Source organism: Ornithorhynchus anatinus, chromosome X3, assembly GCF_004115215.2.
Source record: "Ornithorhynchus anatinus isolate Pmale09 chromosome X3, mOrnAna1.pri.v4, whole genome shotgun sequence".
Taxonomy (NCBI): Eukaryota; Metazoa; Chordata; class Mammalia; order Monotremata; family Ornithorhynchidae; genus Ornithorhynchus; species Ornithorhynchus anatinus.
In genome coordinates, this window is record NC_041751.1 from 32,569,672 (window position 1) to 32,597,358 (window position 27,687).

The window sequence follows — 27,687 nt, forward strand, 5'->3', positions numbered from 1 at the left end:
TGTGTGACCTCGGGCAAGTCACTTCACTTCTCTGTGCCTCAGTGATCTCATCTGTAAAATGGGGATTAAGACTCTGAGCCTCACATGGGGCAACCTAATTACCTTGTATCTTCTCAGCGCTTAGAACAGTGCGCAGCACACACTGAGCGCTTAGCGAATACCATTATTATTATTACCATCTTAATAATAATAATAATAATGTTGGTATTTGTTAAGCGCTTACTATGTGCCGAGCACTGTTCTAAGCGCTGGGGTAGACACAGGGGAATCGGGTTGTCCCACGTGAGGCTCACAGTTAATCCCCCTTTTACAGATGAGGGAACTGAGGCCCAGAGAAGTTAAGTGACTTGCCCACAGCCACACAGCTGCCAAGTGGCAGAGCCGGGATTCGAACTTATGACCCCTGACTCCCAAGCCCGTGCTCTTTCTACTGAGCCACCATCTTGAGGTTTGACACTCGTATTTGGTTCCAAGGAAAGAGACGGATAGCTCGCAAATTTATAAGCCACTTCTAACTCTTACTGTTTCCCCCCCCCCGATCTTAGTACCCAGTGGTTGCTCAATCGATCCCATCGATCAATCAATCAATCAATGGCATGGATTGAATACTGACTATATGCAACTTGGAAGGGTTCAGGCGGATAAGAGCTGGTAGTCGGGGTGTTGGGGTCATGTCTACCAAATCTGTTGCTTTCTCCCAAGCGTTTTGTACTCAATAAACACGATTGATCGAGAAATATTGGTTAATGAAGTGGCCGGTTGATGAATAAACACGATTGATCGAGAAATTGGTTAATGAAGTGGCCGGTTGATGAATAAACACGATTGACTGATAAACTGGTTCACGAATCGGTCGATTGATGAATAAACTCATACATTTGGGGAAAAGCACCAGGCCCCGTGAAAACACGACTGCAGGAGGTAGAACTAAAAAAAACACAAGCGGGAGCCTTCGATAGCTCAGCTGGTAGAGCGGAGGACTGTAGTGGTTGCCTTTCGGTCATCCTTAGGTCGCTGGTTCGATTCCGGCTCGAAGGACTTCGAAGTATTTTTTTTTTTTCCCTAAAAGAGATGCAGAGCGGCCTCCTAGGCAACTCGGCTATAAGCCACTACATCTCCCTCTTCATTCATCCGCTCGTATTTATTTCCCGTGTGCAGGGCACTGTACTAAGCGCTAGGGAAAGTCCAAAAGAGGAATACAACAGATAAATTCCCTGCCCACAACGAGCTGGAACGCTCTTGGTAGGGACCCGGCTTTAAAAAGAAAGAAGAACGGTTTCCTAGGCAACGAAGTGATGAAACGGGGGCAAAAGCAACAATCCCCAAAAACGTTCTTATCTGACCGCGTGGCCTAATGGATAAGGCGTCTGATTCCGGATCAGAAGATTGAGGGTTCGAGTCCCTTCGTGGTTGATCTTTTTTTCTTTCTCCTCTTCTCCCTCGCCTGCGATCCTCAGTCACCTCATCTGTAAAATGGGGATTCGTGGTCTAGCCAAGCACTGCGTTAGGACTGTGAGCCCCACGTGGGACAACCTGATCAACTTGTATCTACCTCCGTGATTAGAACGGTGCTTGGCACCTAGTAAGCACTTAAATGCCACAGTAATCATTAATATTATTAATAGTATAATTAATAGGTTTATAATTATTATAATGGCATTTGTTAAGCGCTTACTATGTGCTAAGCACTGTATTAAGACTGCGAGCCCCACGTGGGACAACCTGATCACGTTGTATCTTCCCCAGCGATTAGAAGAGTGTTGGGCACATAGCGCTTAACGAATGCCATAATAATAATAAATATGATTAATAGTGTAACTAATCATTATATTAATAAGTATTGTAATGATATTTGTTAAGCGCTTACTACGTGCCAAGCACTGTATGAAGATTGTGAGCCCCAAGTGGGACAACCTGATCACCCTGTATCTTCCCAGCGATTAGAAGAGTGCTTGGCACCTAGTAAGCGCTTAACAAATGCCATTATAATAATGATAGATTATTAATTATAATGAATGATGATGTTAATAATTATAAGCGCTTAAGAAATGCCATCATTCTTATCTAACAAGTACCACAAACGAAAGGGTGGAGACCGATTAATGATAATAATGTTTATATTTGTTAAGCAGTTACTATGTGCAGAGCCCTGTTCTAAGCGCTGGGGGAGATACAAGGTCATCAAGTGGTCCCACGTGAGGCTCTCAGTTAATCCCCATTTTCCAGATGAGGTCACTGAGGCCCAGAGATGTGAAGTGACTTGCCCACAGTCACACAGCAGACGAGTGGCAGAGGCGGGATTCGAACCCATGACCTCTGACTCCCCAACCCGGGCTCTTTCCACCGTTAGACTGTGAGCCCGTCGTGGGGCAGGGATGTTGCCGAATTGTCCACTGCAAGCGCTTAGTCCAGTGCCCGGCACCTAGTCTGCGCTCAATAAATACTATGGAATGAATGAATGAATGAATGAATGAATGAGACCGAGGCGACCACCGAGACGAAGGGGCCTCCGCCGTCCTAGAGAGGCACAGGAAGTGCCGGGGAGAGGGGTCGGCGCGGCAGCCGGCGACCACCGAGATGCGGCCGCCCAGAGCGATGCCGGAAGTGCCCCTCCGCGGGGGGACGGCCCCCGCTTTCGGCCGTTGTCGGGGTCCCGCCCGCCTCTCCCGGGTGCGGGGAGGCTCGGAGGGGAGCTCGCCGGGGCCCTCGTCCCGCCGCCCGCCCCGGGGGGTGAGTCCCGTCCGGGGGGAGGGAGGCCGCGGCGCCGCGGGGGCTCCTGGGAGGGCCCCGGCCCTGCGGGGGGGGGGGAGGGAGGGAGGGAGGAGGGGGCCGAAGCGCCGCCGCGGGGCATCCTGGGAGCCGCCCTGCCCTCGGCGGGAGGGGGAGGAGGGAGGAGACACTGCGCAGGCGCACTCCAGCGCCTTGGCTCTCATTCACTGCTTGAGCCCCTCCCCTGTGCGCCGCCCTCTGCTAAGCGCTTGGAAAGTACCGTTCGGCCACCGATGACTCCTGTCTGCCAAATAACATTCATTAGGGTAATAGTGATGGTGGTTGTTAAGGGCGCACTCTGTGCCAAGCACTGTTAGTAACAATAATAATAATAATGGCATTGGTTAAGGGCTTACTCTCTGCCAAGCACTGTTAATAATAATAATAATAATGTATTGGTTAAGGACTCACTCTGTGACAAGCACTGTCAATAATAATAATGGTATTGGTTAAGGGCTTACTCTGTGCCAAGCACTGTTCATAATAATAATAATAATGTACTGATTAAGGGCTTACTCTGGGCCAAGCACTGTTAATAATAATAATAATATGATATTGGTTAAGGGCTTACTCTGTGCCAAGCACTGTTCATAATAATAATAATGTACTGATTAAGGGCTCACTCTGTGCCAAGCCCTGTTAATAATAATAATAATGATATTGGTTAAGGGGTTACTCTGTGCTAAGCACTGTTAATAATAATAATAATAATGTGTTGGTTAAGGGCTCACTCTGTGCCAAGCACTGTCAATAATAATAATGGTATTGGTTAAGGGCTTACTCTGTGTCAAGCACTGTTAATAACAATAATAATAATAATGTATTGATTAAGGGCTTACTCTGTGCCAAGCACTGTTAATAATAATAATCTGATATTGGTTAAGGGCTTACTCTGCCAAGCACTGTTAATAATAATAATAATAATCATAATGATATTGGTTAAGGGCTTACTCTCTGCTAAGCACTGTTAATAATAATAATAATAATAATGTAATAGTTAAGGGCTCACTCTGTGCCAAGCACTGTCAGTAATAATAATGGTATTGGTTAAGGGCTTACTCTGTGTCAAGCACTGTTAATAATAATAATCATAATGTATTGATTAAGGGCTTACTCTGTGCCAAGCACTGTTAATAATAATCGTAATGATATTGGTTAAGGGCTTACTCTGTGCTAAGCACTGTTAATAATCATAATGATATTGGTTAAGGTCTTACTCTGTGCCAAGCACTGTTAATAATAATAATGATATTGGTTAAGGGCTTACTCTGTGCTAAGCACCGTTAATAATAATAATGATATTGGTTAAGGGCTTACTCTGTGCCAAACACTGTTAATAATAATGGAATTGGTTAAGGACTTACTCTGGGTCAAGCACTGTTACTAATAATAATAACTTGTCAGCTGTGTGACTGTGGGCAAGTCACTTCACTTCTCTGTGCCTCAGTTACCTCATCTGTAAAATGGGGATTAACTGTGAGCCTCACGTGGGACAACCTGATGACCCTGTATCTACCCCAGCTGCACATAGTAAGCACTTAACCAATACCAACATTATTAATGGTATTGGTTAAGGGCTTACTCTGTGCCAAGCACTGTTACTACTACTACTACTAATAATAATGGTATTGGTTAAGGGCTTACTCTGTGGCAAAGCACTGTTAATAATAATAACAATAATAATGGTATCGGTTAAGGGCTTACTCTGTACCAAGCACTGTTAATAATAATAATGGTATTGGTTAAGGGCTCACTCTGTGCCAAGCACTGTTAATAGTAATGATAATGGTATTAGTTAAGCGCTTACTCTGTGTCATTCACTGTTAATAATAATAATGATGGCGTTGGATAAGCACTTATTATGTGCCAAGCACTGTTAATAATAATAATGGTATTGGTTAAGTACTTACTCTATACCAAGCACTGTTAATAATAATAATGGCATTGGATAAGCACTTAGTCTGTGCCAAGCACTGTTAATAGTAATGATAATGGTATTGGTTAAGGGCTTACTCTGTGCCAAGCACTGTTATTAGTAATAATAATGGTATTGGTTAAGCACTCACTCTGTGCCAAGCACTATTAATAATAATAATAATAATGGTATTGGTTAAGGGCTTACTCTGTGCCAAGTACTGTTAACAACAATAGTAATAATAATAATAGCATTAGCTATCATTGCCAGCACTGAGGCCCAGAGAAGTGAAGTGACGTGCCTAAGGGCACACAGCAGACAAGTGGCAGAGCCGGGATTAGAACTCATGTCCTCGGACTCCCAAGCCTGTGCTCTTGCCATTAGGCTACGCTTAAGCAATGAGTTCTAATTTTGCCTCCGCCACTTGTCTGCTGTGTGACCTTAGGCAAATCAATTATCTGCTCTGTGCCTCAGTCCCTTCATCTGGAAAATGGAGATTGAGACTGTGAGCCTTATTTGAGAGAGAGACTGTGTGCTTGGGAAGCAGCGTGGCTCTGTGGAAAAGAGCCCGGGCTTGGGAGTCAGAGGTCATGGGTTCGAATGCCGGCTCTGCCGCTTGTCAGCCGTGTGACTGACTATGGGCGAGTCACTTCACTTCTCTGACCCTCAGTGACCTCATCTGTCAAATGGGGATGAAGACTGTGAGCCTCACGTGGGACAATCTGATTACCCTCTATCTACCTCAGCGCTTAGAACAGTGCTCTGCGCATAGTAAGCGCTTAAAAAAATACCAACGTTATTATAATTCCGGTTCAGAGATGGCAGACGCTGCAGAATCGATGGTGACGCTGCCCTGGGTGACCCGCGCCCAGCGCTTCCGGCGGTTCCGGTATCAGGAGGCGTCCGGCCCCCGCGAGGCCCTGGGCCGCCTGCGGGAGCTGTGCCATCTGTGGCTGAGGCCCGACCGGCGCTCCAAGGAGCAGATCCTCGACCTGCTGGTGCTGGAGCAGTTCCTCGCCGCCTTGCCCGCCGACACCCAGGCCTGGGTGCGGATCCAGCGCCCCGAGAGCGGGGAGGAGGCCGCGGCCCTGGTGGAGGAGCTGGAGCGGGAGCAGGACGGGCCGGGAGAGCCGGTGAGAAGCGGAGGGGCTGGTGAGGGGGCAGTTCGAAACTCCGCACTGGACCCAACCCGCAGGTCGCATCCGTCCCCGATCCCCCCACGAGGTTCTCGGGAACGGGACGAGGGTCTGGGCACCCCCTACCCGGGCCGGCCGCTTCCCTGGGGCTGGACGGGGCTTCATTTGTCAGGATCGGGGGGGTCCCTGTGTCCCTCGGGCTGGGGGCGGCGTCCCGGGGCTGGGGTAGCCCTGGATCCTCGAGACGGATGGACTTCTGGGCGTCCTCTAAACTCACGCCGACCTTCCCACTGTACCTCGCTCTCGTCTTTCTGGCCACCGACCTCTCGCCCACGTCCCGCCTCTGGCCCGGATCGCCCTCCCTCCTCAAATCCGTCAGACAGTTACTCTCGCCCCCTTCAAACCCTTATTGAAGACCCATCTCCTCCCAGGGGACTTCCCTGACTGCGCCCTCCTTTCCTCTTCACCCTCTCCCTTCCCCGTCGCCCTGACTTGCTCCCTTCATTCATCCGCCCCCCTCCCCACCCCTCGGCCCCGACGTCCGCATCTGTAATTTATGTGTATTAATGCCTGTCTCTCCCTCTAGACTTTAAGCTTCTTGTGGGCCGGGAATGGGTCTGTTCATTGTTATACCGTACTCTCCCCAGCTCTTGGTACAGTGCTCCGCGCACAGTAAGCGCTCGGTAAATGCGATCGAGTGAATGAATTCCCGCCCCCATTTCCTCCCCGTTCCCTGGATGGTCCCCAGGTCCCGGTCTGGGCCTCCGGACCGGAAGTGCCCTCAGAGGAGGAGGAGGACCCCCCCGTGGCATCACAGAGACGCGTAGGCCTCCGGCCGCAGCCCGAGGAGCCCCCGGATCCTCCCCGCCTGCAGGACAGCGGTGAGAGCGGCCCCCAGGCCCGGCGATTCTCGGGGGGCACTCGGCGTGGGGGGACGGGGGAGAGTCGACAGGGGACGGCTCCCGGGAGAGCGGGAAACGTTCCCCGCCCCGTTCGTCGTTGAATCTCCCTCCCCGTTCTCGAGTATCCTCCGCGGAATCGGGGTCTCCGCCCCCGCCCCCTTTGCTCGGCACCGCCCCGGATGGGTCCAAGACCCCAGGCGAGAGGAAGCGAGGTCATCCACGACGAACCCCTTTCGGGGGAGGAGCCGATTCACCCCGGGCACGAGGGGATGCAGCGGCCCGGCTGTCGGGGTTCCGCCGGGCCGCCCTCACCTCCTTTCTCCTCCTCCAGGTGGTCCTCGTCCCCGGAGCCCGGCCCCTCCCCCGGAAGACTGGACTGCGGCGGCGGGACCGGTGCCCTCGGTGAACAGGGCCCAGGTAAGTCTCGGGCCCCCGCGGCCCACCCCTCCCTGAGGAACGGCACCCACCCCCTCCTCCGGGTGCCGTCCGGCCCCCCGCCAGGACCCCCGGGCGGGGCCGAGGCTGCAGCGGCCCGGGCTGTGTGGTTTCAGGCGGCCGTGCTCTTCGCGGACGTAGCCGTCCCCCTGAGCCGGGAGGAGTGGAGGAGCCTGGACGCCGACCAACGGGCTTTCTACCGGGAGGTGACGCTGGACAACTACGAGAACGTGGTCTCGCTAGGTGAGCGTTGCCCCCAGAGGGCGGCGACAGCCCACCCCCAGACCCAGAGAGTGCCGAGGGGCGGCCGGTGGGGAAACCGAGGCGGGGCAGCGGGCAGAGGTGGAACGGGAAGACCTGCCTTCCGGGCAGATACGGTCCACGCCACCCTGGCGGAGACGTCACGGGGTGGAGAAGCGGGAGGTCCCCGGTTCGAGTCCCGGGGCCTGCCGGGTAACCTCATGGCAAGGCACATCACCCTTCCGGGCCTTTGTTTCCTCATCTGTAAAATGGCAAGAAGAACCCCGTTCCCCCTCTTCGACGGGGAGCTCATGGCGGACAGACTGTCCGGGCACAGGGTCTTGATTCTTGCCCCGAGCTAAGGACGGGGCTTGCCACGCTGGACCGAAGCTCGTCGTGGGCAGGGAAGGCGTCTATCCGTTGCTCTGTGGTCCTCTCCCAAGTGCTTGGTACGGTGCTTTGTGCCCAGTAAGCGCTCGATACGTATGACTGAATGAATCCATGAACGATAAGCACCGAACAACGGGATTTTTATTACTTTAATTGCTACTGTTAGATCCTCGGGCCAGAACCGCCCAGGGGACCGGCAGTGGAGATGATCTCACCAGTTCCGTAGCGGAAATCCAGGGAGCTTCCCCGCCTGCAAGAATCTTCCACTCAAATGGAAGGAGGAAGGACTTGGGGTGATTCCCTGTCGCCATACCCCTTCTCTGTTCGGTGGGTGCTCGGTAGAGAACTAATACCACTCCCATCTCCTTCCCCGCGAACAGGACTTGCGTTTCCCAAGCCGGAGGTGATCTCCTGGCTGGAGCAGGGGAGGGAGCTGGGGGCTTCCGAGGACGGAGAGGCTCCCCGGATCCCCTGCTTAGGTGAGTGGGGCCGAACAAGTCAGGAGGGAAGCGACACCCAGCTGAGCGCTTAGCGCGGCGCTCTGCACGTGGTAAGCGCCCAATAAATACGACTGAACGAATACCCTCTGAAGAGAATTTCCCGTTGGCCTCCCCAGTTAGAATGCAAGCCCCCTGTGGGCGGGGAATGGGTCTCGTCCTTCATGTAGTCCAGTTCGTCGCGTCCAGTGGGCGCTCGGTACCATTATCACCTCGTGACTTCGAATAGAACAATAAACGGATGGTTATTATGATTGTTGTTGTTATTATCCTCTTCTCCCACTCCAGAGACGGAAGAGCCGTCCCCCGAGGAGACGGAGAGGCCCGGGACCGCCCCGGCCGGCTCCGCGGGCCGGGGGGCCGCGGGCTCCGCGTGGGAGGCGTCCCGGGACAAGGGAGGAGGCGTCCCGTGGGCGGGGGACTCCGGGCGGGCCGCCGCCGGGCCGCCCCCGCCGGAGCCGCCGCGCCCACCGGCCGCCGCCGAGGCGCCCGGCGAGGAGGCGCCCGCCGCCGGCCGGGCCCGCCCGCGGGAGAAGCGTTACCAGTGCGGCGAGTGCGGCCGGAGGTTCAGCTTCCACTCGAGCCTGAGCAGTCACCGGCGCGTCCACACGGGCGAGCGGCCCTACCCGTGCCCGGACTGCGGCCGGCGCTTCAGCTTCCGCTCCAGCCTGAGCATCCACCGGCGCGTGCACACGGGCGAGAAGCCCTACCCGTGCCCGGACTGCGGGCGCGTGTTCCGGCAGATCTCCATCCTGACGTGCCACCGGCGGGTGCACACGGGCGAGCGGCCCTACTCCTGCAGCGACTGCGGCCGGGCCTTCAGCCAGAGCTCCCACCTCACCTGCCACCGGCGCGTCCACACGGGCGAGCGGCCCTACCCGTGCCCGGACTGCGGCAAGGCCTTCGGGGACCGGTCCAGCCTGCGCAAGCACCGGGCCATCCACAGCGGCGCCCGGCCCTACTCCTGCGGCCAGTGCGGCAAGGCCTTCGGCTACGTGTCCAGCCTCCACCGCCACTGGAGCGTCCACTCGCCGGACAAGCCGCACGCCTGCCCGGACTGCGGCAAGGCCTTCCGCCGCCAGTCGTCCTTCGCCGACCACCGGACCACCCACACGGGCCAGAAGCCCCACGCCTGCCCGGACTGCGGGAAGACCTTCAGCTACCAGACGTCCCTCTGCCACCACCGGAGGACGCACGCCGGAGGCCCCCGGGGAGGGGGCGCGCCCGGCCCCTACCAGTGCCCGCTCTGTGCCAAGGCCTTCAAGTCGCCCCGCAGCCTCAGCCAGCACCAGGTGCTGCACAGCGGGGGGAAGCCCTTCACGTGCGCCCAGTGCGGGAAGAACTTCAGGTACCCCTCCAACCTCAGCCGGCACCAGAAGGCCCACGCCGGGCAGGCCGGACCCCGGGCCCCCGCCCCGGGGAGCCCTCCGGACGGAAAGGGGACGCAGCGGCCCAGGACGGGCCGGGCGGAGCCGGGAGGCCCCCAGGACCGGGTTCACCCCGGCGGGGGGAGGCCGGGGCTCTGACCCGGTGCCCCGGCAGGGCCCGGGGCGAGTGGCCCGCGCCCCGCGCCGGACCGCGGCCTGCCCCGTCAAGCCCCCGCGGCGGGGCCCGGGGGACCGTCCCCCGTGTCCGTCCGAGGCCTCGGGAGAGATCTCACCAGGTGTTTTCGTGTTGGGAGCTGCAAACCATCCCCATCCCCCCCTTGCCCAAGTTTGTCGGACCGAGGCAGAACCGTCGTGTGATAGTTAACACCATTAAAGCACATTTTTCACTCAGTGTCGCGTCGCTTTCTGCCCTCCTGGTCCCTCCCCATCTCCCCGTCTCCTTCCCTCTGGGTGGGTTTCTTGTCCTGGCCTTTCCTCCGTCTGTCTAGCGGTAGCTGTGGGCACGTTCGTGGAGCGCCTGGCCCGGGCGGTACGCTGTACCGGGCGCCTAGGAAGGACGGGATAAAGAAACGACACGTTCCCTGTCCACGGGGAGCTCAGGTGGGAGAGAAGTACGTGAAACCATTGTCCCTTTAGAGAAGTCAAAATAAGATCGAGGACTCGACTGATTCAACCATCTGTCAGTCATTTATTGAGTGCTTACGGTCTGCAGAGCAGTGTACTAAGGGTTTTGTACTAGCCATTTGTCTCTAGAGTGGTCAGAACGGATTGAACAATCAGTCGATTGATTAAGCCATTTGTCGGTCAATTGTATCTATCGATAGCACTTTGTACTAACCACTGGTTCCTAGAGAGGTCAAAATAAGTGGATCGATCAGACACATAGCCAGGAACGCCAAAGCGGGTCAGTGCTGGGGAGTGCTAGGTGGGATAAGTTGTTGTCTAGGATGCTTGGAGATTAATCAAGGAAAGCTTGAGGGAGGTGGGATTTCGGGAGGGAATTGAATATGGGGAGCGCTGTGGACCGCCTGGGGTGGGGAGGGAGAGGATTCCAAACTGGGAGGACAGTGAGAGCGACAAAAGCAGGTAGATCAGGAGGGGCCAGACAGAAAAGACCCTTGAAGCCGATCGTGATTCTCCCTCTCACTTAAACTGGGATCCCCGTGTGGGACGGGGACTGTTATCCGGCCTGATCTGGCTTAGTGGAGAGAGCCCGGGCTTGGGAGTCAGAGGACGTGTCTGCTATGTGACCCCGGGCAAGCCACTTCTGTGTGTCTCAGTTACCTCGTCTGTAAAATGGGGAGTAAGACTGACCCCCACGTGGAACAACCCGATTACCTTATATCTCCCCCAGCACTTAGAACAGTGCTCGGCGCATAGTAAGTGCTTAACAAATAGCATCGTTGTTATCGTAATCAGTATCTACCTCACGCTTGGAATGGTGCTTGACACAAAGTAAACGAGCTTGGAAGTGAGAAGGACCTGGGTTCTAATCCTGGATCTTGCACATGTCTACTGTGTGACTGGGCAAGTGATGTCACTTTTCTGTGCCTCAGTTCCCTCATCTGTAAAATGGGGATTGAGACTGTGAGCCTCGCGTGGGACAGCGTTCAACTTGATTGACTTGTGTCCACCCCGGTGCTTAGAACAGTACTCGGTACATAGTGTATAACAAGTACCATTACTATTAGTGGATAGAACTTGGGCCTGGGAGTCAGAAGGATGTGGGTTTTAATCCTGGCCGTGCCACGTGTCCGCTGTGTAATCTTGGGAAAGTCAAGTCACTTCTTTGTGCCTCGGTTCCCTCATCTGTAAAATGGGGATGAAGACCGTGAGTCCCATGTGGGACGGACTGTGTCCGATCTGATTTTCTTGTATTGATCCCAGCGCTTAGTACAGTGCCTGGCACATAGTAAGTGCTTAACAAACACCATAAAAAAAATCGACATGACCCCCTGCCTTTAGAGGGCTTATTTGATCTAATGGGACAGCATTATCGATCAATAATGTTTACCGAGCCCCTACTGGGAGCAGGACTCTTTTAAGTGTTTGAAAAAGAACGATAGATATAGTAGACATGATCCCGGTCCTCAAGTAATTTTCAATCTACAGGGAGAGGCAGATGTTAAAATAACTCCCAGGCAAGAAGCAGGGGGTGTGGATGTAAATTAGTGCTTGAATGTGTGGGTGCGGAAAATACACATAGAAATGATAAACTATTCATTCAATCGTATTTACTGAGCACTTACTGTGTGCAGAGCACTGCCCCTCACCCAACAGGCGCTCAATAAACGCAGCAGCTGATATTGTAAATCATGATGAAGATGCTTACCCTGAATATTATAAAGATAATGTTGAAGATCTTGCCGAGGGATGGTGGAAAAAAAAGGGACCGAGAATTGGAGATGCCGGGGATTGAACCCGAGACCTCATACATGCGAAGCATGCGCTCTACCACTGAGCTACATCCCCTCTTCTGATAATTATTTTTCCTTTCTTCCCACCACAGATTTTTGTTTCTGCTCTGCTCGGCGTGTCCCCATGGATTTCGGGATTACCTCAGAGTCGATGAGGGAGGAGGAGGAGGAGAAAAGGTGATGGGGAGGAGGGAGAGGAGGAAAAAGAGACGAGAAGGGGGAAAGGAGGAGAATAATAACTACTGTGGTATTTGATAAGCATTTACTGTGGGCCAGGCACTGGAGGAGAAAGGGGAGGAGGAAAAGGAGAAAAAGAGAATGGGGAGAAAGAAGAGAAAGGGGAGGAGGAAAAGCAGAGAAGAGGAAAGGAGGAGAAAGGGGAGAACAAAGGGAAAGGAAAAGAGGAAAATGAGAAGAAAGGGGGAATGGAAGAGGAAGGGGAGAAGAAAAAAGAGAAGGGGAGAGGAAGAGAAGGGAGAAGAAAAAGGAGAAAAGGGAAAGGGGAAAGGAAGAGAAAGGGGAGGAAGAAAAGGGGAAAACGAGAAGGGGAAAGGAAGAAGAAAGGGGGGAAGAAAAAGAGATGGGGAAGGAAGAGAAAGGGAACGAGGAAAAGGAGAAGAAAAGGGGAAAGGAGAAAGGGGAGGAAGAAAAGGAGGAGAGAAGGGGAAAAGGAGGAGGAAAAGATGAAGAGGGGAAGGAGGAAAAGCAAGAAGAAGGTTTAAAATGGTCCGGGAGAGTCCGCGTCGAAAACCAGGGCGTTGGAGAGGCGGTTCTCCCAAGCAAGACATTCTGAAGAAGGGGAAGGGGTGTGGGTGGAGGGGAGAGGAAGAAGGACGATAAATGATCGATGGCAAATAGAGAGGAGGAGGGAGGAACAGGGACAAGCGAGGAGAGAGGGAGACAAAAGAGGGGGAACAGGAAGACAGTTCCCCGAAGAATTGTCATCGAGGCCTTCGTTAAGGGTTTATCGTGTGCTAAGCACTGCACTAACCGCTGGGGTATCTACCTGACAAGCAGGTCGGGCTCTCGGCTTTCCCATCGGTTTCTCTCAGGCTGTGGCTCTCTCGTTTTCCCGGCTTACGGGGTGGGAATGAAAGCTCGGGTCGTTTTCCCTAGCAACCAGAAAGCAGATGCTCGGGAGAAGAACAAAGAAATGGAATCCCAACCATCAGGGAGATGGGAAAAAGGATTTTTTCCTCCCCCTCCCCATCGATAGACAACCATTGCGAGACCACCCTTCCACCCCACCAGGATGGCCGAGTGGTTAAGGCGTTGGACTTAAGATCCAATGGGCGTATGCCCGCGTGGGTTCGAACCCCACTCCTGGTAATGGTATTTTATTTTCTGACAAATTGCTTCATTCACCGGCATTTCCAACGGTTTTCATCACCTTGTCTCATCAGCAAACCGATTTTATCCTCCCCTCTACCCTCGCGTCCCCACGAGGAAAATTCACCGTGGCAGGATTTCAAACTTCAAAGAAGCAGAAGGGTTCTGTGGCTTAGTTGGTTAAAGCGCCTGTCTAGTAAACAGGAGATCCTGGGTTCGAATCCCAGCAGGACCTTTTTCATTATTGGAATGATGATATTTCCCCATCTTCCAAACTTTCCTGAGATTACATCTCCTCCAGGAAGCCTTCCCTGAGCAGTTTTTAAGTCATCCTACCTTGAATCCCCAGATGCCACTTTAGGCTTGCCAAGCCACCAAAGCACCCCACCTTATAACTCCTATGTATCAGTGTGAATCCTCTCTTAATTTCCTTTTTTCTGATTTATTTTAGTGTCTGTTTTCTCTGCTAAATTGTATGTTCCCTGAGAGTTTTATCTTCCTCGGGTTATGTCCCTTGTACTCTTCTAAATGTTTAGGAGATTGATGGATTATTATTGATGGATATCAGTCTCCCCTACTTGACTGTAAGGTTCTCGAGAGCAGGGTTGGTGTCTTCTGATTCTTTTGTACTCTAAACTGAGTTTGTTGCGGGTAGAAAACGTGTCTACCGATTCTGTCATAGCGTCCTCTCCCAAGTGCTTAGTACAGTGCTCTGTACCCAATAAGTACTCAAGAAACGTGATTAGCCGATCTGGGGGTTGGCCTTGGGGAGACAGATCAGCCTGAAAATTAGCTCTTTCAGCTCTCAGGTTCCACACGCAGGACCGGCGAAGAGAGGAGCTCTCTCTCCCATCCCCTGCTCTGCCTCTGTTTCCGCTGTCAACCTCCCAGGGTCTGCCCCTCCCACCCCCTTAGCACCCCACTCACATCAGCCCCCACCTTGAGATCTATTTTATTTGATTAATGATGTGGTATAGATCTATAATTCTTTTTATTTATACTGATGCTATTGATGCCTGTTTACTTGTTTTGCTGTCTGTCTCCCCCCTTCTAGACTGTGAGCCCATTTTGGGCAGGGATCGTCTTCCCAAGCGCTTAGTACAGTGCTCGGCACACAGTAAGCGCTCAATTAATCCCAGTTCATGAATGAATGAATGAATCCTGGTGTGGAAGTGATTGCTCTCCCCCCCGCAAAACAGGAAGTTTCCTTCTAGACCGAGATGCCCCATCACCTAATCCCAGGCGGACTCAGTGGGAAGGTGGATGGCTTCCCCGCTCCGCTCTGGGAGTCCATGCTGGAATCAGAAGATTCCTTTTCCCAGAACGTTCTCATCCTCTTATCGCTCGTAATGATCAAGAACGGAGTGATGGATGAGAAGGTGTAGCCCAGCAGCATGTGACTGTTCATCAGCAAAGGAGAGTTCTCTTTCACGTTTACTAAAATGCTCAGCATGATTCTCTGTCGTCCATAATGGAGGATGTAAAGGGTGACCAGGGCGATGACCCTCTTGGCCGCTCTGACCTCAGGCCTCGCCCTGGGGGAGCGTCCGGGGCCGTGGAGGTGCTGGACCCGCCGGTGGTGTCTTTGCAGGACAAGCACCATGTAGCCACTGGCCGTGCTCATGAGCACCATGAAGAACAGATCCCGGAGGGAAAGCGCCACTGAAATGATCAGGTTGATGTCCGCTCTGGTACTGATTCGTGAGCAATATTTGAGATCCAATATGACGTGAACAGTGCTGGTGTTCTGGAGGCCGGTGGTGTACAGAGGCGTGGTTACATCTATGACCAGATTGAGGATCCAGGAGAGGAGACAGAAAGGGACGACACACTTGGGCAGTTTGGCTTTGACCCCCGCCCAGCGGGAGGTGCCGGGGCTGACGGTGACGGCCTGGAAGACGCTCAGGAGGCAGGTGGTGCAGATGGCGAGACCCCGGCCCACTCGGTAGAGGTACATGAGGATTTTACAGCCGACGGTATCCAGGAAATTTCTCAGCCCCCAAGCTGACATGGTCTCGGGGATTCCACTAGTGAGGAGGATGATGGTGTTGGCCAAGGTTAGGTGGGCGAGGATCAGGTCTGGGGAGCTGGGCTTGTGGCTGGCGGAGACGACGTGGGCGTAAAACAGGAGGAGCAAGACGTTCACCGAGATCCCGATGCTGATCTGTACCAGAATCACGATCCCAAAGGAGAGCTCAGTGCCGTCCATTGCCTCCGATTCTAGGTTAGACGGTCTCCTGCGGAGCAACCTGGGAGCGGGGAAGAGAGGAAAGTGGAAGAAAGACAGAAAGAGAGAGCAGGAAGTAGTAATGGCACTTTATTCCAGGTCCAAGATCACACAGCAGACCAGAGCCAGGATTAGAATCCAGGTCCTTCTGACTCCTAGGCCCGTGCTCTATCCACTAGGCCGTGCCGCTTCTCTGGGGAAGCATGAGGTTCCAGGGCAGGAGGAGGGGCTGATAGCCGAGAACGACATTTCTACTTCTGCTCTTCCCCCTCTCAGGATGGCACCCGGAGAGTTTCCGGTCCTCTGCCTGTCTTGGGCCTCTACCTGTCTCGGCGACAGGAGGGAGAGTCAAGCAGAGGCAGACCCGTTCCATTCCTAGCTTGGCCAGCGGCTAGCGAGAGGAAGGCCAGCGGCTACAAGTCAAAACTCCCCCGTGCCGGGCAGCTGCGGCACGGGAGAGAGTCGAGGGCGGAGACTCGAGTTTACTCCGTGAAAGGAGGCAATGGTGAGCCACTTCCGGATTCTGACCGAGGAAACTCAATGGATCCACTACCAGAATGACTGCAGATGGAGTGGGTCATTCTGGGAGGGATGTGTCCATGGAGTGGCTATGGGGCGGAAACAACTAGGCAGCGTAAGACAAGACGAGGCTTCTACTGCTGCTTGGGGGAAGATGGAGTCATGTATTGGCCACCTCAGAGATACCGGCAGAAGGAATGAATGCGTAGGTGATGGTCGGGCAAGTGTAGACACCGCCTCACTGGTGGAGACCACACCAAAGTTGCATCAGACTGGTTAAGAGATCTTTTCTGGTAGATGTGGGGCAGCTTGAGTCGGGAATTGAAAATCCCTTTATTTTGCTCCCTTTATTCAGCACCTCCATCTCAGCCCCACAGGACTTGTGCACATATCGGTAATTTTATTTAGTGATGCAGAGTTTACTGTAAACTCCTTGTGGGCAGGGAATGCATCTACCGACTTTGTTATATTGTTATATCGTACTAATATAGTGTTATATTAGGGGGAGCTGCGTGGCTCAGTGGAAAGAGCCTGGGCTTCGGTGGCCGAGGTCATGGGTTCGACTTCCTGCTCTGCCACTTGTCAGCTGTGTGACTGTGGGCAAGTCACTTAACTTCTCCGTGCCTCGGTTACCTCATCTGTAAAATGGGGATTAACTGTGTGCCTCACGTGGGACGACCTGATGACCCTGTATCTCCCCCAGCGCTTGGAACAGTGCTCTGCACATAGTAAGCGCTTAACAGATACCAACATTATTATTTCTCTCCCATCCCAGGGAGATGTGTGCTTGGCAGCCGCCTCTCTCTGCCCCAGTCCTCCCTGCTAGTCGAAACCCGAGTGCTATTTGGGAGCCGACTGACCTTATAGTGGTCATCTGAGTGACAACACTTTGTCTCCTAAATTACGAGATTAAAACCGATTCTTTTCTGAGACCTCAGACAGGATAGATCCATTATAATGAGAAGCAACGTGGCTTAGTGGATAGAACACGGGCCCGGGAGTCAGAAGGACCCGGCTTCTAATCCCCGCTCTGCCACCCGTCTGCTGTGCAACCCTGGGCAAGTCACTTCGCTTCTCTGTGCCTCAGTGACCTCATCTGTAAAATGGAGATTTAAACTGTCAGCCCCAGCTGGGACAAGCTGATGACCTTGTTACTCCCCCAGAGCTTAGAATATAGTAAGAGCTTAACAAATACCGTTATTATTATTAATGCCGAAGGGCCTGCTCCAAAGTCCTGGGATTGGGAAGATGGAAGCCCTGGGAGATGGCTCTTCAGGGGTGACCAGCCCTGGCTTCCGTCCCCAAGACCAGTCCGAGCTGCAGAGTTCCTGGGAAAAGCCTGGAAAACTCTGAAAGAAAATGGATTTGATCCCACTCACCCTTTTCCATCGCTTATCCTGGTAGGAGGGCAGCCTGGGATCACTCACACTCTGGCGGGACAAGGCCGAGGCAGCATTTATCAGCCACTTCCTCTTCTCTCTCCTCCCTCAGGGAGCGATTAGTGTGTGTGAGTGACTGGCAGAGCACTAATCCGCTCTGACGCTCAAACTGGGGCGTTTCTGGAAATGCCCAGACTCCCCTCCTAGATCTCACTCCGCTGGTAATTGACCCATCAGAGATGCCCATGGAGAGACAGGGAATTCTCAGTGCCATATCCTATAGTCCCAGGGACATTCCAGCTTCCACCCTCAGCCCAGCTCTGCCGGGAGGACAAGCCTGGGTCTCTGGTGTGCGTCTGGCACTGGCACATCCAGGGTCACACATGGTCACCGATGCTCCAGACCCCATCGGCCCCCTCCCTGTCTATCTCATCCTCATGACTCCGCTCAGTGGGAGGGAGAGCGGATGGACTGAGTGGTCCCAGAAATGTGTCCTTACCTTTGGAGCCCAAGGCCCAATACCGCAGTCATAATTACATAAATTAAATCCATCGGATCACAGCTCCACCCTGTTTGCAAATTTCGCCTACATATCCACCTCCTCTTGGAAACTCTTCCCCATCTTTGATGAACTTATTTATACCCTCCTCAGCCTCCGTTCATTTATTCGATCGTATTTATTGAGCTTTGGACCCCCCACCTCACCTGGCTTCTCTCCTTTTCCCTCCCAGCCCGCACACTCCGCTCCTCTGCTGCCGCTTAACTCCTCACTGGGCCTCCGGCTCGCCTGTCTCCCCGCTGACCCCTGGCCCACGTCCTACCTCCTCAAATCTGCCAAACAATCGCTCTTCCCCCCTTCAAAGCCCTACTGAGAGCTCACCTCCTCCAAGAGGCCTCCCCAGACTGAGCCCTCCCTCTCCCTCTGCTCCTCCTCCCCTCTCCATCACCCCTAATCCCTCCCTCTGCTCTACCCGCCTCCCCGCCCCACAGCACTTGTGTATTTATGTCCATATTTATGTCCATATTTATTATTCTATTGATTTTATTAATGATATGTATAGATCTATTATTCTATTTATCTATTTTGAGGCTACTGATGCCTGCCTACTTGTTTTGTTGTCTGTCTCCCCTCTTCTAGACTGTGAGCCTGTTGTTGGGTAGGGATGGTGTCTCTTTATGGCTGAATTGTGCTTTCCAAGTGCTTGGTTCACTGCCCCGCACATAGTAAGCGCTCAACAAATACAATTAAATGAGGGAATGAATGAAGTAGATAATTAACAACAAAATTGGCAAATTCAGGAGACGTGGAATCGTGTTGTGTGAGTGCTCCCCTAAGATTATAAAGGTGGTGGGGAATTAGCTCAGATGGTAGAGCGCTCGCTTAGCATGCGAGAGGTAGCGGGATCGATGCCCGCATTCTCCAATTTTCTTAAAATCCCTATTTTTTGGCTAGATGAAAGTCCCTGGAAAGCGTGGAGGGAGTCAGAGCCAATTAATCAATAGTGTTCATTCATTCAATAGTATTTTTTAATTCATTCAGTCAGTCAGTCAATCGTATTTATTGAGTGCTTACTGCGTGAAGAGCACTGTACTAAGCGCTGGGAAAGTACAATTCAGCAATAGAGAGAGAGACAATCCCTGCCCACACCGGGTTTATAATCTAGAGGGGGGAGAGACAGACACCAAAACAAGTAAACAGGCATATTGAGGGCTTATTGTGTGACGAGCACTGTACTAATCGCTTGGGAGGATACAATACAACGATATTCATTCATTCGGTAGTATTTACTGAACGCTTACCACGTGCAGAAGAGTGTACTAAGCATTTGGAATGTACAATTCGGCAACAGAGACCATCCCTGCCCAATGTCGGGCTCACATTCAGGCACATTCCCTGCCCACGAAGAGCTTCCAGTGTAGGGGGAGGAGACAGATATTTATATAAATAAATCAATTACAGATATATCAACGTTACTGAGCGCTTACCGTATGCAGAGCACTGTAGTAAGCGCTTGGGAGAGTTCGGTACAACAGTGAACAGATACATTCCCTCCCCACAACGAGCTCACAGTCTAGAGCAGGAGAGAGAGACATTAATATAAATAAATTACAGGTTCTAGAGCGCTTAGCGCATGCAGAGCACTGTACTAAGCTCTTGGGAGAGTACAGTACAACAGGAGTTGGTGGACACGTTCCTTGTCCACAGCGAGCTTACTGTCCATTCATTCAATCGTATTTATTGAGCGCTTACGGTGTGCAGAGCACTGTACTAAGCGCTTGGAAAGTACAATTCACAGCAGTCTAGATATGGGGTTTCCAACCTAATTTCATACCCGCTCCAGGGGCAGAAGGAACCGAGATGGGCTTCTTTCATTCAGTCAGTCGTATTTATTGAGCGCTTACTGTGTGCAGAGCACTGGACTAAGCGCTTGGAAGGTACAATTCGGCAACAGAGACGATCCCTACGCAACAACGGGCTCACAGTCTCGAAGTGGGGAGACATGAAGCTCAGACTCTGGTCCAGTACAGTTTCCCAGAAAGGAGGCCATGGATTCTAATCCCGATTTCACCGCTTGCCAGCTGAGTGACTTTGGGTAAGTCACTTCACCTCTCTATGCCTCACTTACCTCCTCTGTAAAATGGGGATGAAGACTGGGAGCCCTAAGTGGGACCACCTGATCACCTTGTATCCCCCCGGCGCTTACAACAGTGCTTTGCACCTAGTAAGCGCTTAAGAAATACCAACCTTCTTATTAATTCCGCCGCCGCCACTTGTCTGCTGCGTGACCTTGTGCAAGTCGCTTAACTTCTCTGGGCCTCAGTTCCCTCGTCTGTAAAATGGGGATGAAGACCGTGAGGCCCCACGTGGGACAACCTGATAACCTTGTATCTACCAGCGCTTAGAGCATTGCTCGGCCCATAGTAAGCGCTTAACAAATACCATTATTATTATTATTATTATTTTTCTGGGGATAAAGGACAAAAAAAAAAAAGGGTCCCCCTGCCGTGACTCGGATTCGAACCGAGGTTGCTGCGGCCACAACGCAGAGTACTAACCACTATACGATCACGACCCTCCACCGGGACGCTGACAGTCTTTGTTAGGCCTCTATTTTTAGTCCTTCTGTCAATCCTATTTATTGAGCGCTTACTTACTTACTTAAACGCTTGGGAGGGTATAATAATGATGTTGGTATTTGTTAAGCGCTTACTCTGTGCAGAGCACCGTACTAAACGCTTGGGAGGGTATAATAATGATGTTGGTATTTGTTAAGCGCTTACTCTGTGCAGAGCACTGTACTAAACGCTTGGGAGGGTATAATGTTGGTATTTGTTAAGCGCTTACTCTGTGCAGAGCACTGTACTAAACGCTTGGGAGGGTATAATAATGTTGGTATTTGTTAAGCGCTTACTATGTGCAGAAGCACTGTTCTAAGCGCTGGGGGAGACACAGGGGAATCAGGTCGTCCCACGTGGGGCTCACAGTCTTCATCCCCATTTTACAGATGAGGTCACTGAGGCACCGAGAAGTGAAGTGACTTGCCCACAGTCACCCAGCTGACAAGTGGCAGAGCCGGGATTCGAACCTCTGACTCCAAAGCCCGTGCTCTTTCCACTGAGCCACGCTGCTTCAATAATCATAATAATAATGATGGTATTTGTTAAGCGCTTATTATGTGCCAAGCACTGTTCTAAGCGCTGGAGTAGATACAAGGTAATCAGGTTGTCCCACATAGGGCTCACAGTCTTCATCCCCATTTTACAGATGGGGTCACTAAGGCACAGAGAATAATAATAATAACAATAATGTTGGTATTTGTTAAGCGCTTATTATGTGCCAAGCACTTTTCTAAGCGCTGGGGGAGATACAAGCTAATCAGGTTGTCTCACGTGGGGCTCACAGTCTTAAACCCCATTTTCCAGATGAGGTCACTGAGGCACAGAGAAGTCAACTGACTTGCCCAAAGTCCCACAGCTGATCAGTGGCGGAGCGGGATTAGAACCCATGACCTCTGACTCCCAAATCCGTCCTCTTGCCACGATCTCACGCTAATAATAATGATGATGGTATCTGTTAAACGCGGGTTCTGTGCCAAGCACTTTTCTAAGCGCTGGGATCGATGCAAGGTAATCAGGTTGTCCCACGTGGAGCTCGCTGTCTTAATCCCCATTTTCCAGAAGGGTTCACTGAGGCACAGAGAAGTGAAGTGCCTTGCCCAAAGTCACGCAGCTGATAAGTGGTGAAGTCGGGATTAGATCCCATGACTTCTGCCTTTCAAGCCCGTCTTCTTGCCACGAAGTCACGCTGCTTCTCCCCAGCGCTCAGACCAGTGCTCGACACACAGTAAGTGCTCAACAAATACCATAATTATTTTTATTAGCAGTAGTATTTTATTTGTTAAACGTTTACTATATGCCAGACACTGTTCTAAGGGCTGGGGTAGATACGAGCTAATCAGGTTGGACCCAATCCCTGTCCCACATGGGACTCACACTCTTAACCTCCAGATGAGGTAAACTGAGGCTTTGGGTCATTCATTCCTTCAATCGTCTTTATTTAGCGCTTATTGTCTGAAGAGCACCGTACTAAGCGCTTGGAAAGTCCATTACAGCCACTTCGGGCCCTCCCTAGCCCTCCAAGGGCCTGCAAGTTGTCAGGCTTTAAATATCCTCCTGTGTCTCTCTGCTCTTCCGATCAATCAATCAGTCATATTGATGAGCACGTACTTAGTGCCAAGCACTGTATTAAGCATTTGGTAGAGTAAAATAGAATTAGTGGAGCGCCTACTGTGTGCTGAGGAACGTTTAGAACAGTGCCCAGCGCTTAGAACAGCGCTTCGCACAAATATCATCATTATTATTATTATAGAGCTCAGGTTGTACTCTCCCAAGCGCTTAGTACAGTAAGGGCTCAATAAATAGGCAAGATCTAGACTGTAAACTTCTTGTGGGCAGGGAATGTGCCTGTTTATTGTTAATATTCTATTACCCCAAGCGCTTAGTACAGTGCTCCGCACACGGTAAGCGCTCAATAAATACGATCGGATGAATGAAGGCAGGATTCCTCCCCACAGGAAACTTTCAATCTAAGGCGGGGGAGGACTGACACTTTTTTATGACCGATGTGTAATAAAATAAAATATCATAGGATTCTATGTTTTAGACTGTGAGCCCGTTGTTGGGCAGGGATTGTCTTTATCTGTTGCCCAATTGTCCATTCCAAGCGCTCAGTCCAGTGTTCTGCACACAGTAAGCGCTCAATAAATAGGACTGAACGAATGAATTTATCTATTTTGTTGCTATCGATGCCTGCCTACTTGTTTTCTTTAGTTGTCTTGTCTCCCCGTTTTAGACTGTGAGCCCGTTGTTAGGCAGGGATTGTCTCTGCTGTTGCTCAATTGTACATTTTAGGCGCTTAGGACAGTGCTCTGCACATAGTAAGCGCTCCATAAATATGATTAGACGAATGAAGGAAGGAGGAAAAAAAGAAAAGGGGTTGTGGAAATGCTTTTAATAATAATCATAATAATGCTGCTATTTGTTAAGCGCTTACTATGTGCAGAGCACTGTTCTAAGCGCTGGGGGAGATACAGGGGAATCAGGTAATCACGTGAGGCTCACGGTTAATCCCCATTTTCTTGATGAGGTAACTGAGGCACAGAGAAGCGAAGTGACTTGCCCACAGTCACACAGCTGACAAGTGGAGGAGGCGGGATTCGAACCCATGATCTCTGACGCCCAAGCCCCTTTTGTACTTAAATACTTAAATGTAGAAGCTTAAAAAAAAAAGGGGAACGCGCTGGGGAATTAGCTCAGATGGTAGAGCGCTCGCTTAGCATGCGAGAGGTAGCGGGATCGATGCCCGCATTCTCCAATTCTTTTGGAAAAATTGGCCGGCTGAAGGTCCCAGAAAGGCGTGGTTGGAATGGGAGCCGATTCACCCAATCGTATTTATTGAGCCCTTACTCTGCGCAGAGCACTGTAGTAAACTCTTGAAAAGCACAATTCAGCAACAAATCTTAATCAATCCATTGATTAGTAATAATAATGATGGTATTTGCTAAGCGCTTACTGTGAGGCAGGCACTGTAGTAAGCGTTACTATTTACTGAAGCCTTGCTGTGTGCAGAGCACTGTACTGAGGGCTTGGGAGAGCGCACATAACAATTCAATTGTGTGACCTTGGACAAGTCACTTAACTCCTCTGGGCCTCGTTACCTCATCTGTAAAATGGGGATGACGGCTGTGAGCCCCACGTGGGACAACGTCATTACCTTGTATCTCCTCCAGCGCTTAGAACAGTGCTTGGCACATAGTAAGAGCTTAACAAATAACCATCATTATTATTATTCTTGGGGATAAAAGATAAGAAAAAAGGAAGTGTCCCCTTGCCGTGACTCGGATTTGAACCGAGGTTGCTGCGGCCACAACGCAGAGTACTGACCACTATACGATCACGGCCCTCCACCGGGACGCTTATTTTCCGCCCTCCACCCCTATTTTTATTCAGGCAGTCGTATTTATTGAGCGCTTACTATGGGCAGAGCACTGTACTAAGCGCTTGCAGTGTACAATTCGGCAACCGAGAGAGACAATTCCTGCCCAACAACGGGCTCGCAGTCTAGAAGGGGAGGAGACAGACAACAAAACAAGTAGACAGGCCTCAATCCCCCCAAAATAGATAAACAGAATTATAGATTTATATACATCATTAATAAAATAAATAGAATAATCAATGTGTACAAATATACACAAGTACTGTGGGAAGGGGGTAGAGCAGAGGGAGGGAGTCGGGGCGATGGGGAGGGGAGGAGGAGCAGAGAAAAAGGGGGGCTCAGTCTGGGAAGGCTTGATAGTCTTTTGCTTCCTCCTATCAGCAGTTTAATAATAATAATAATAATAATAATAATAATAATGATATTTGTTAAGCGCTTACTATGTGCCACGCACTGTTCTAAGCACTGGGGTAGATACAAGGTAATCAGGTTGTCCCACGTGGGGCTCATAGCCTTCATCCCCATTTTCCAGATGAGGGAACTGAGGCAAGTTAAGTGACTTGCCCAGAGTCACACGACTGACAAGCAGCGGATTTGGGATTAGAACCCAGACCTCTGACTCCCAAGCCCGTGCTCTGCCGCTAAGCCATGCTGCTTCTCCGTCGATAGATACCATCGGTTAATTGATTGATATGTCCTGCTTGATTGCAAAATCCTTGAGGACAATGACCCTGTTCACTAATAATGGTTTTGCATTTTTCAAGAGCTTAATTGAGCCTCCTGCACACAGACCGTGCTCAATAACTTATTTATTTACATTTATATGATAATAATAATAACTGTGGCATTTGTTAAGCGCTTACTACGTGCCAAGCACTATTCTAAGCGCTGGGGTGGATACAAGCAAATCGGATTGGACACAGTCCCTGTTCCACGTGGGGCTCACAGTCTCAATCCCTGTTTTCCCGATGAGGGAACTGAGGCACAGAGAAGAATGTTGGTATTTGTTAAGCGCTTACTACGTGCAGGGCCCTGTTCTAAGCGCTGGGAGAGATACAGGGTAACCAGGTTGTCGCACGTGAGGCTCACAGTTAATCCCCATTTTACAGATGAGGTCACTGAGGCCCAGAGAAGTGAAGTGACTTGCCCACAGTCACACAGCTGACACGTGGCAGAGCCGGGATTTGAACCCTTGACCTCTGACTTCCAAGCCCGGGCTCTTGCCAGAGAAGTGAAGTGGCTTGCCCAAGGAGACGGCAGTTGCCTGCCTCCTCCTCTAGACCGTAAACTCGTTGTGGGCAGGAAATGTGTCCGTTTATTATTATGTTTCTACTGCCCCACGGTGCTCTGCCCACAGCAGGCGCTCAATAAATTCACTAGTATTTATTGAGTGCTTACTAAGCCTTTGGAACGTAAATACGAATGAAGAAGTACTACTGATTGACTGATTTGAAGATCGATAGGGGGGAGAGGAAAAGAGACCCTTTGAAAACCCGAGGAGGTGGAATCCAAGAGATGGAGATGGAGCCATTTTATCCGAACCATTTTGCTTTGTTTCCCGAGAGACCGGAATAACTCAACTCTGGAGTGGATGCTGTCATCCTCAGAGCGACAATTACCGAAGGATTACCTTAATAGTCTAGAAGTGACTTGAAAAATGAGGCAGGATCGGCTCCGTAGCTCAGGGGTTAGAGCACTGGTCTTGTAAACCAGGGGTCGTGAGTTCGAATCTCACTGGGGCCTGCCTCTTTTTTTCCTGCGAGTTTGAAACCCGTTTTTTCCCCCTCATTTCGGGGATGCCCAGGGAATCGAGGGATGGACAGGGCTGCTTTTAATTTCCCTTCTCCATTCTCATCCATCCCCACCACCCCGACCCGTCTCCCTCTTGAAATTGTCCAAGAATACAAGCATGGGGGCAGAGGATGGCAAGGGAGAGCGGAAGCCAAGCGTTTAGGACAGCGTCCGGCACACGGTAAACCATCAATAAATGCAACTGATGGGGATTCAGGTGGGTTCGGGACGTTTGTGGAGGCAATAAAACCGTCCCTGCGTGGGCCCGAACCACCAACCTTTCGGTTAACAATGTTGGTATTTGTTTTGTTAAGCGCTTACTGTGTGCAAAGCACTGTTCTAAGCGCTGGGGGTGGGGGGGACACACAAGGTGATCAGGTTGTTCCACATGGGACAACACCCACAGAGACGCCCACAACAGTCCTTCCACGCTTTGTCCCCTCCAGGTTATCCCGATTTGACCCTCTGCCAAATCAAGACTAGGAGGATGGCATTTATTAAGTGCTTATTAGGTGTCAAATACTGTTCTAAGCACATGGGTAGGTACACAGGCCTGACACAGTCCCTGTCCCGCAGGGGGCTCACAGTCTAAGTAATCATAACGATGGCATTTGTTAAGCTCTTACTATGTGCCAAGCACTGTTTTTAAATTGTCAGGTTGTCCCACGTGGTGCTCACAGTCTTAATCCCCATTTTATAGATGAGGTAACGGAGGCCCAGAGAAGTTAAGTGACTTGCCCAAAGTCACACAGCTGATGCAAACTCAGGACCTCTGACTCCCAAACCGGGGCTCTTTCCACTAAGCCACACTACTTCTCCCCAGGACACGGTAATAGATACCTCTCATTGATTGATTGATAGGTAATAGGGCATACGGGCTCTGTTCAGAAGTAATAATAATAATTCTGGTATTTGTTAAGTGCTTATTATGTGTCAGGCACTGAACTAAGTACCGGGATCAATATAAGAAAATGGGGTTGGATACAGTCCCTGCTCCAAGTGGGGCTCACAGTTTCAATCCCCATTTTAGAGATAACTGAGGCAGAGAGAAGTTAAGTGGCTTGCCCAAAGACACACAGATGACAAGTGGCCAAAGTGGAATTAGAACCCACATCCTCTGACTCCCAAGCCGGTGCTCTTGCCACGAGGCCGTGATTTACTTGTATCCTCCGCAGCGCTTAGCCCAGTGACTGGCACACAGTAAGCGCTTAAGAAATACCAGAAGTATTATTATTATCATTATTATTATTATAGATAGAAGGAAGTCCAGACCTCATTGGATCCCAGCCCTCTGGGGCTCGGGCCAGGACCGGCTCTCCTGAGGGAGGATAACGGGAACTGAATGTAGGGTCCTTGAGTTTAAAGATTATTCATCCAGTCATTCAATCGTATTTATTGAGCGCTTACTGTGTGCAGAGCACTGTACTGAGTGCTTCGGAAGTACAATTCAGCAGCAAGTAGACAATCCCTGCCCACAGCGGGCTCACAGCCTAGAAGGGGGGTGACAGACACCAAAACAAGTAAACAGGCATCAATAGCATCAATATAAATAAAGAGAATGATAGATCTATACACTTCATTAATAAAAATAAATAGAATTATAAATATGTACCTATTTAACAAGTGCTGTGGGGCGGGGAGGGGGCGGGGTAGAGCAAAGGGAGCGAATTGGGGCGATGGGGATTATGGAGACGGCTGCGAGCAGAGGGGATATTGTACTCTATAAGTGATCTAATAAGGGCAGATGGTTGCGGGGGCGGAGGTGGGCGGGCAGGAGAGCTAGAAGGTTCTGGAAGGTTAAGCACTCAATAAATACAACTGAATGAATAAATGAACATACAATTCAACAACAGAGAC

The 27,687-nt window shown here is 51.2% G+C and overlaps 1 protein-coding gene, 9 non-coding genes and 1 pseudogene across 10 annotated transcripts; 8 read left to right on the forward strand and 3 right to left on the reverse strand.

Annotated features, from left to right (window-relative positions):
* The first annotated feature begins 949 nt into the window (after positions 1-949).
* Positions 950-1,038, forward strand: TRNAY-GUA. Its single transcript is given in 2 exon segments — positions 950-986; positions 1,003-1,038. It is a non-coding gene; the product is annotated as a tRNA-Tyr (tRNA).
* Positions 1,039-1,340: 302 nt separating this feature from the next.
* On the forward strand, positions 1,341-1,413 carry TRNAR-CCG. Its single transcript has one exon. It is a non-coding gene; the product is annotated as a tRNA-Arg (tRNA).
* A 1,192-nt stretch (positions 1,414-2,605) lies between these two features.
* LOC103164687 (zinc finger protein 397-like) lies at positions 2,606-10,062 on the forward strand. The gene is made up of 7 exons (XM_029053793.1): positions 2,606-2,730; positions 5,501-5,817; positions 6,569-6,701; positions 7,054-7,139; positions 7,274-7,400; positions 8,168-8,266; positions 8,573-10,062. Exons 2-7 carry the CDS (start codon positions 5,503-5,505, stop codon positions 9,808-9,810), a joined length of 1,998 nt encoding a protein of 665 aa, XP_028909626.1. The 5' UTR covers positions 2,606-2,730; positions 5,501-5,502; the 3' UTR covers positions 9,811-10,062.
* Positions 10,063-12,072: 2,010 nt separating this feature from the next.
* On the reverse strand, positions 12,073-12,144 carry TRNAA-CGC. The gene has a single exon. It is a non-coding gene; the product is annotated as a tRNA-Ala (tRNA).
* Positions 12,145-13,335: 1,191 nt separating this feature from the next.
* Positions 13,336-13,418, forward strand: TRNAL-UAA. Its single transcript has one exon. It is a non-coding gene; the product is annotated as a tRNA-Leu (tRNA).
* A 161-nt stretch (positions 13,419-13,579) lies between these two features.
* On the forward strand, positions 13,580-13,653 carry TRNAT-AGU. The gene has a single exon. It is a non-coding gene; the product is annotated as a tRNA-Thr (tRNA).
* Positions 14,647-15,159, reverse strand: ORNANAV1R-PS3010 (vomeronasal 1 receptor ornAnaV1R-ps3010 pseudogene; annotated as a pseudogene).
* On the forward strand, positions 18,894-18,966 carry TRNAA-AGC. The gene has a single exon. It is a non-coding gene; the product is annotated as a tRNA-Ala (tRNA).
* Positions 18,967-23,345: 4,379 nt separating this feature from the next.
* On the forward strand, positions 23,346-23,418 carry TRNAA-AGC. The gene has a single exon. It is a non-coding gene; the product is annotated as a tRNA-Ala (tRNA).
* Positions 23,419-23,932: 514 nt separating this feature from the next.
* TRNAH-GUG lies at positions 23,933-24,004 on the reverse strand. The gene has a single exon. It is a non-coding gene; the product is annotated as a tRNA-His (tRNA).
* Positions 24,005-25,709: 1,705 nt separating this feature from the next.
* On the forward strand, positions 25,710-25,782 carry TRNAT-UGU. Its single transcript has one exon. It is a non-coding gene; the product is annotated as a tRNA-Thr (tRNA).
* Positions 25,783-27,687: the final 1,905 nt, after the last annotated feature.

Coding starts and splice junctions, on each gene's coding strand:
- LOC103164687 (XM_029053793.1), top strand. CDS start 5,503: ATGGCAGACGCTGCAGAATCGATGGTGACGCTGCCCTGGGTGACCCGC. Junction 5,818..6,568: donor AGGACGGGCCGGGAGAGCCG/GTGAGAAGCGGA, acceptor GATGGTCCCCAG/GTCCCGGTCTGGGCCTCCGG. Junction 7,401..8,167: donor CGAGAACGTGGTCTCGCTAG/GTGAGCGTTGCC, acceptor CCCCGCGAACAG/GACTTGCGTTTCCCAAGCCG.